The 8,167-nt window shown below is 49.6% G+C and overlaps 1 protein-coding gene across 5 annotated transcripts in view; it reads right to left on the bottom strand.

The window, feature by feature from the left end:
- Wdr60 (WD repeat domain 60) overlaps nucleotides 1-7,671 on the bottom strand; it is a 76,195-nt gene extending 68,524 nt beyond the window's left edge. For all 5 annotated transcript variants that reach the window (XM_023712919.1, XM_023712918.1, XM_023712916.1 and 2 more), the window contains exon 1: nucleotides 7,466-7,671. In XM_023712919.1, the coding sequence (XP_023568687.1) occupies nucleotides 7,466-7,480 (15 nt within the window). In that variant the 5' untranslated portion in view covers nucleotides 7,481-7,671. The remainder of the gene's footprint in view (nucleotides 1-7,465) is intronic.
- Nucleotides 7,672-8,167: the final 496 nt, after the last annotated feature.

An 8,167-nucleotide genomic window follows, 5' to 3' on the forward strand; every position in this document is an offset into this window, starting at 1 on the left:
TAAAAAAAAAAAAAAAGAACAAGAACACGAACAAGAAGAAGAAGATCATCATCATCATCATCATCATGGGTCCCATTTTCACATGAGGCCACTGAGGCATAGAAGAGCTAACTTCATCTCCAGAGACCCACACATTGCTAGGCACATAACAGCAACTAGAAAAATACCTGTGGAATGAATTAACAAATGATGGCCAATGTGAAAAAAAAACAGCCTGTCCCCATTGTGTGGCCCAGCAATTTTATCTGTTTGCTTGAGGCACTTGGGAGCCCACAAGCTCAACTACGTTCCTATCCCACGTGAACACCCACATTCACTCAGCAAACATACACAGGACTCCAGCACACACCACCTCTGTATAGGTAGAAGTTACACTAGTCCCTGCCGAAACCTACACTGCACCCTTCTAACCTTTGCTGGGCTTGCAGTGTCTGTACCTGGTTGGATAAGTTGTCTTTCAAGCGTTCTCTCCATCTGTCCTCGAATATGATCATGTCTCCACACCTCTCTAAGGCAAGGACACATTTCTCCAGCCAGCTTCCAAGCATCATCCACCTCTCTAGCTAACTGTGAAGCACAGGTCCCATTTCTTCCAATCCTCAGCCTTCAGCACATAACAGCACCATGAAAAAATATGACCTGTGGGTCCCTGTGAAGGAGTAGCTGGGGTGGTTAACTCATCAACCACCTTAGCTGCTCTAAGAGTGGAAGGGAAATGCTAAACTTGGTGTGGTGGTCTTAAAGCAGTCTGCTAATTCTCCGACAAATCCCTTTTGCATGTATCCAACTCCCCGTTCCATAAATGAAGTTGGATTCAGTGATTCTCCCCATGATGAGAGTGGGTTGATAACGACCTGTCTCTGGTGCTGGGGCTTGTGCACGATCCCTTACTTGGGGAGAAGCAACCACCGCACTATGCGGACATAGAAGCACCAACCCCACAGCTTCAGTAGAAGGAAATACCTGAAAGCCTTCAGATGACACTGTGACTGCAAACCAGTGGCCCATCCAAGGCATCCCAAACCCTTCCCACAGAACCCCAAAGGATAATCAATAAGAGATTAAACCACCCCTTCACCACCTTCACCCTCCTGTCAGTCAACTCTTTGTCACCTCTCAGTGGTGTTTGCCTCCCTGGCATAAGAAACCAAAGCTTGGCCTATGGAACCATAGCTTTTCATTCTGAAGTATGACTGTGTACAGTAGAAAGGATCTCATTTAATCCCTGGTTCCACAAAAAAGAAAAAGAAAGGAACTCATGTGCCCAGCACACAGGCTCCTGCCCTGTGGAAGCCTCAGCTCATGATGAGCGTAGTCTCAGCAAAGCAAGCAATCAAGGACAGCTTCCTGCCAAAGCCAGATAAAAGTATCCTAACATTAGTTTCCCCTAAGAAACTCTGCCTTATGAGTTTAAATGATAGAGGGACTTAGTAAGTGTGTTCAAACGAAAAATAAAAACATTACAATTAAGTCACTGAAAAGCTTCTCAAAAATGGAAAATTAGGGAAAGCTGTCACAGTGAGCACCTGCTTTTATAAATGGGAATCTGATGTGTGCAGATGCTACGTTGAAGTGTGTAGAGGTCTAAAACTACATTGTGGTTGTTATAAGCTGGCTTAACCAAGTCCATTTTTTAACAAGTTCTATAACCTTCATTTTGTGAAGCCTTAATGTCCCTGTGAACTCCCATGCATGCCAGATCATAAAATTAACTGCTTGCCCAAATTAGGAAGTGATCCTCAGCATTCTGAGGAGTGGGTTAAACTGTTACCAAATGTCCTTCCCAGGTAAGAGAACAAAGGCCAATGAGTAAACCTTGCAAGAATTACCCCCTCCTCCCCCAACCCTGTGGTTTTTCACCTTAAAGGTTGTGCTTTGTTTCAACTAGGTGTACATTCTCCTTAGCCTGTCTGAGGGAGTGTTGCTGCTGAGCTCAGCTAATAAAGTGCTCCAAATTCTTCCTTTGGTTTCAGTGTCTATTGTGTCCCAGCATGCCACATTTGGGGGCTCGTCCGGGATTCCTTTAACGGGACTCCCTAGGCTCCGACCCAACCCCTAGACCCCTATCTCTCAGAACCATTGGATACTTATCCGAGAAACTTGGTACCCTGAACCGGTCCATTTGCAGCCACAAGGTAATTTGGAATTTGGATTGGGTGCACTCTGTATTTAGTCCCTGTGAGGTGTCAGACACGACTTAAGCCTCCTGGGACGTTCCCGGGCAAGACGTTGCTGGGGACTTGTTAATAGTACCAGGAACTTCTTGGTGCTTTGGGTTTCGAATTCATGTTCTTTGTTTTTGTCTTGGTCTGTCTTTGTCTCAGTCTACTGTGTTTTGTGTTAAAATGGGTCAGTCTGCTTCCGCTTCTTCATCGCCATTGCAACTTGTTCTTAACCACTTTAAAGATTTCAGGACTCGCACCCAGGCTTTGGAGACCCAGTTTAATCAGGAAAACTCCATACCTTTTGTGAACTAAACTGGCCCTCTTTTGGGATCTCCTGGCCTCTATAAGGCACTTTTAATCTTTCAGTCTCTCAGCACATCCAGACAGTCATCTTTGGAAATCTGGGACACCCTGACCAGGTCCCTTACAGTCAGCTTGAATTGATCTCATCCACGACCCTCTGAATGGCTCAAGGTTTGCTGTTCCGGACACCGTTCCTGGATGACCGGCCAATCTCACATGGTCGCATTGGCAGTTCCAACTGATAAGAAGTGGTGGTGACCCTTGACCATCACCCTCAGAACCCCCTCATTCTGCCCACCACCCGGTACACAGATAAATTCATTATGCAGTAGTTAAAATGTTGGTCAGAATGTGTTGGTAAATCTTAAGCTAAAGCATGGAAATGTTGTAAGGTTATGATATTTCTTTTTTTTTTTGCGGAACCAGGGATTGAAGTCAGGCCCTTGTGCTTGTCAGGGAAGCGCTTATTCCACTGAGCCATCTCCCTGGCCTATGATATTTCTTTAATGATACATCTTATGACTATTTTGTACTTGCATATGTTGCATTTGAACTAGATGTTAAATGTACTGGTATTCCTTGCTTGACTTAAGACAATAAATAGGGTCCCCCTGGACCCTATCTTTATCATTTTTATGGGAAGTCATTACTGTCTTCTTGGTAAAAAACATTTTTTACTATATTCATAATTATCCTGTTGATCTTATTATTTGGCATATGCATATTTAATAGTTTCTTTGGCTTTGTTGCCTCCAGATTCAAAGCTATACGTCCACCCAAGATAAAAATGCCTGGTGTCTATTGAGGGCCTTTAGATTAAACCTCTGGAGAGTATCTGTGACTGCCAGTGAACAATTACGACCCCTTTCAGCCTGAAAAAGCTAGAGCTGTCATCATCCATGGTTCCCTCATGGCAGTTTGGGTTTTACTCCTTCAGAGAGAAATGTTGCAGGCAGCCAAGTAAGATAAAAATATTATAGGCAGAGAGGACTAGGCCCTCAAGGAGACAGAATTAAAGAGAAGGTGACTACAGCTTGAGAGAGACAGATGCTCCCCTCTGTGGGCCAGACCTCAAGACAAAAGAAAAAACTACCTGGCTGATGTTACAGCTCAAGAAGTGGTACAAAAACCAGTAGGGACATGGGAGATACTGCCTATTCTAGCTCTAGAAAAACCCACCTACTCAGACTTTGTTAACTGTTTCTTGCTGTCTGACTAGATTAACAGTGGTGACCCCATGTTAAAATAATTTGATATAACATCACCACAAAGGGTCATGAGTGCGTAAGACTTGTGAGATTTAAACATACGCTATAATATTCAATGTTGTTAAAAACCTCTTCTTTGGCAAAATAGCTTTGCACTTTTTTTTCTTTGGCGGAACCAGGGATTGAACTCAGGCCCTTGCACTTGCCAGGGAAGCACTTATTCCACTGAGCCATGTCCCCGGCAAAATAGCAGAAGGACATGAACAACTGCCATTAGATGAATATGACCCCCAAGGAGCCAAGGATTTGACTCAGTTACTAAAACCAGTGGGGAATGTTAAAACTGGCTTAACCAATTCCATTTTGTAACAAGTTCTATAACCTTCATTTTGTGAAGCCCTAATCTCCCTGAGAACTCCCACCCATGCCAGACCATAAAATTAGGAAGTGTTTCTCAGCAGGTAACAGGATTAAACTGTTCCCAAATGTCCTGCCCAGGTCAGGGAACAAAGGCCAATGAGTAAACCTTGCAAGAATCCCCCTCCTCCCCCAACCCTGCGGTTTTTCACCTTAAAGGTTGTGCTTTGTTTCAACTCAGCATTCTCCTCAGTTTCTCTAAGGGAGTGTTGCCGCTGAGCTCAGCTAATAAAATGCTCCAAATTTTATTAATTTGGTACATTAATTTGATATAGAAAAAGATGAGGGCCGGCCAAGTAGCTCAGCAGATTAAGCACCCGCTTAGGCAGATGCAGGGGTCACAGTGGTTGAAAGTCCGGAGGTTCGATCCCCGGCCTGCTGTGCTGGCCCCCCATGGTGCACCGAGATGGTGACTGAGACTGAGTGTGGTGGCTTGTGCCTGTAATCCCAGCGCTTGGAAGCTGAAAACAGGAGACTCACTACAAGTCCAATCTGTGTAGTGAGACCGTGTAGGCCCTGTAGACCCTGCACTAAATACAAAAAAAAAAAAAAAAAAAAAGGATAGAAAGATACGAAAAAGGCTATCTAATTGACCCTCCAGGGACATTTTTCTTTGAAGAGGAGTTTAGGGATCCAGGACTGGGTTTCCTCTACAGGTCCAGTTACAGCTTGGGGCTACAGTGAGTTCTACACACGTAATAATAATGTGTTACCCTATAAGCAAATCACAGCAAACTTAAGGCACAGAATGACTCATCGTAATGCAAAAGGAATGATACAACGTGACAGAGGTCAATTTAAGAAGAAAGGGAGGGTCATTTAAGGCAGCAGCTTCCTAATCTTACAGAAAAGTTCTAAGAGGGGGCTGGTGAGATGGCTCAGTGGTCTAAAGCACCTACTTAGAACAAGCTTAGCAAAGCACAGGGACCGCAGTTCAATCCCCCAGCACCACATGCCAGCCAGCCCTGCCCCCTGGTGGGCTGAGCTGGCGAGCCACATACACATACACACACACACACACACACACAAATAAATAAATAAATAAATAAAATTAAAAAGAAAAAGAAAAAAAAAGAAAAGTTCTAAGATACTAAGACTGGTATGACAAAAATTAGGTGAGCAAGAGGGTTTTAAAATAAAAATAAGAGAGCCAGGAAGGGTGGGCAGCTACAAACGTGGTGGAGGCAGGGAGAGCACACGCTTGAAAGGAGCCTGGGCAATTTAGTAAGTCCAGCTTCAAAATTTCTGGCACCACAATATACAGGTAAGAGCTGGCCAGCTAGCTCAGAGGCCTAAAAAACCTGCTTAGAGCAAGCCCCCAGGGCACATTGAGACAGCAATTGAGGCTGGGCATGGTGGCACACACCTGTAATCCTAGCACTTGGAAGGCTGAAAACAGGAGAATTTCTACAAGTCCAATCTACATAGTGAGACGCTGTAGACCCTGTCCTAAAATACATTTTAAAAAATAGGTACATAAATAAATATTAGCCAGGCGTGGTGGCACAACCTGTAATCCCAGTACTCAGGAGGCTGAGGCAGGAGGATCTTTGGGAGTTCAAGACCAGCCTGGGCTACAATGTAAGCTCAAGGCCAGCCTGAGTTGCAGAGGAAGACCCTATCAGAAAAAGACAATACACAAATAAATAATAAAAGGTCAAGAGGTATTGCTCAGTCAGATAACTCTCCTAGGTCCAATTCCCAGTTACACGCACGCGCACACACACACACACACACACACACACACACAGGAAAGGAGGAAAAAAGTATGCAAATTAAATTCCCCATCTTTTATTGGATAATCACTAGACAAAAATAACAATAGTTAACATTTGCTGAGTGCTAATAAATCAGCAGGCACTGTCCTAAGCACTTTCAAATTTCATCTCACTACCCCCACCCTATCGACACTAGCACTCTGGTGTTGCTCCTACTACCCTGCTCGTTTCACTGACCAGGACACAAGGCATGTTTAGTAACTTTCCCACAGCTACACAGAAAAATACAGAAGCCGCACTTCAGACGCAAGCAGCCAGTCCGCTATCTCAGGCTCTGGAGGCTAGGGCACCTCACCATTTCCAGCTAAAGTGGATCAAATTTACAGCAGGTTCCAAAGCCGCAGCAGCTACCTTCCTGGTGCTGGTAGCGGGTCACAGCCTGGAGCTACAAGCTGGACCGGCACACACTGAACCTCCCCATAGGAAAGGGTCGGGATGCACTCCAGCTGAACTTGGTGAAGAAAGAAGGTGTCAGCGTACACTACAGTGACAGAGAACTAAACCTAAGAGCTGTAAAGCCGGGAGTGGTGAATTCCACTGTATTCCCAGCACAGAGGCAGGCTGAAGCAGGATCACAAGTTAGAGTACTGTTTGGGCAACGTAGGGAATCCCTGCCTGAAAATCCCCACAGGACAGGAGAGGGGGTGCTGGTGACGTAGCTCAGCTCAGCTTAGGGGTAGAGAGCCGCTGGGTTCAATCTCTAGTACCACAAAAACTAAAACGAGAGTAGTCAAGACTCGTTCACCTTATGCAGTGGGAAAGGAGCCTTTCAAACGCTGTACTATTCAATAGTTTGGACCTTGAGCGTCTGAAATGCAGATGCCCCGTGCTTTCCCCGAAGGAATGCTCAGCCCTGCCTCAGTTTCCCTTCCTACCTCTTTATAGGCACACAAGTTAAGTGGGGCCGGGAGCTGGAGCTCAGTGGAGACCCCACTGTACTCTGGACTTGCACCCGGTTCCCCCCACACACACACAACCCAGGGACGCCCCCCCAGCCTATCCCTGGACCCCAGCCCTCCTATGTCCCCAGACTCGGTGGCTTATAAACCCCTTTGGGCAAGGCCCTCTGATCATTGTTCTCGCCCCTCAAAAACGCTCCTAGAGCACACGCTTCACACCACCAGGGACGCGCACCAACCCCTGCCCCTCGCCACAGCCCCCCATCGTCCCCTGGGCCCCGCCCCAGACACACCCCTAGACTCTGCCCCTCACCCTTGCCCTAGACTCCAGCCCTCACTCGCTGCGTACTCGGCCTCTCACTCTTGCCCTAGACACGCCTCTGCGTGCCGCCACCCAGACGCGCCCACCCCAAGGCGCCCCACGTGCGCCCACCCACCGCTCACCCGCGCCTCCCGCGGCCCGCCCTTGGATTGGACGCACCCCACTCCCAGTCAGCCCCAGGCAAGGGGAGAGCCCCGCGCCCGTAAGGGGCTGGGGCTGCGCCTCGCGCCCACAAGCACCCGCCCGCGGCCCAGGCCGGCTTCCCGCGAATCCCGCGCAGGAGTCTGAGCAGCTCAGCCGTCCCGGGCCCGGGCGGACGGCATCACGTGGCGGAGGACCGCCCGAGCCTTCCCCAGACTCCGCGCGCACCGACCTTCCCAGGCTCCATCGCCGCTCCCGGGTCTGGGTGGCCCGGTGCCCTCGGCTCGGGGTAGGGGCGGACCTCCGGGGAGGAGACTAGCCTGTGGGCACCCACTCCCCCCAGCCCCCGGCGCCGGGCTGCTGCGGGCTGTCGTCGGCCCCTTGGCGTCCACAACTCCTAGCAACCGGTAGGCAAGCGCAGCAGAGTACCGAACGAACTTCCCCGCCTGCTCCGGGCCGCCCTCAGTGCGTCTGCGCAGGACCCGGATGCCGGGCCTCGGGCAGGCAGGAGCAGCGGAGGGCCGAGCGGCCACAGTCCGGCCGGCGCCGCCTCCCGCCGCCCCTCCTAGCGCGCCTGCGTTCCCCCTCCTTCCGGGCGACGCCCTGCGGGGGCCGGCGAGCTCCGCCGGTCGCTTTCGGTGTCTGGGGCCTTCTGGTTCGCCGTCCGGGTGGGGCCGGGGCGCGGAGGGGCTTCTGGTCTCTTCAGGGGCGGCCCCAGTCCGCCTGCAGAACCCCGACTGGAGGCCGGAGCAGCAGAGGGCAGGCGGTCGCGGGCCCGTCGGCCGGCGTTCTGGGGACTGTATGGCTGGGTGCCCGGAGAGAGCGGGAGAGAGGGCCAGGGGCGCCTTACGGTTGAACAAGGCGCTGTCTCAGGCGTTGCGTCCTCGCGTGCTGTGGTGCTGAACACCACCACGTGAGGTAGACGGCATCAGAG

Source organism: Octodon degus, unplaced genomic scaffold (assembly GCF_000260255.1).
Source record: "Octodon degus isolate 3935 unplaced genomic scaffold, OctDeg1.0 scaffold00027, whole genome shotgun sequence".
Lineage (NCBI taxonomy): Eukaryota > Metazoa > Chordata > Mammalia > Rodentia > Octodontidae > Octodon > Octodon degus.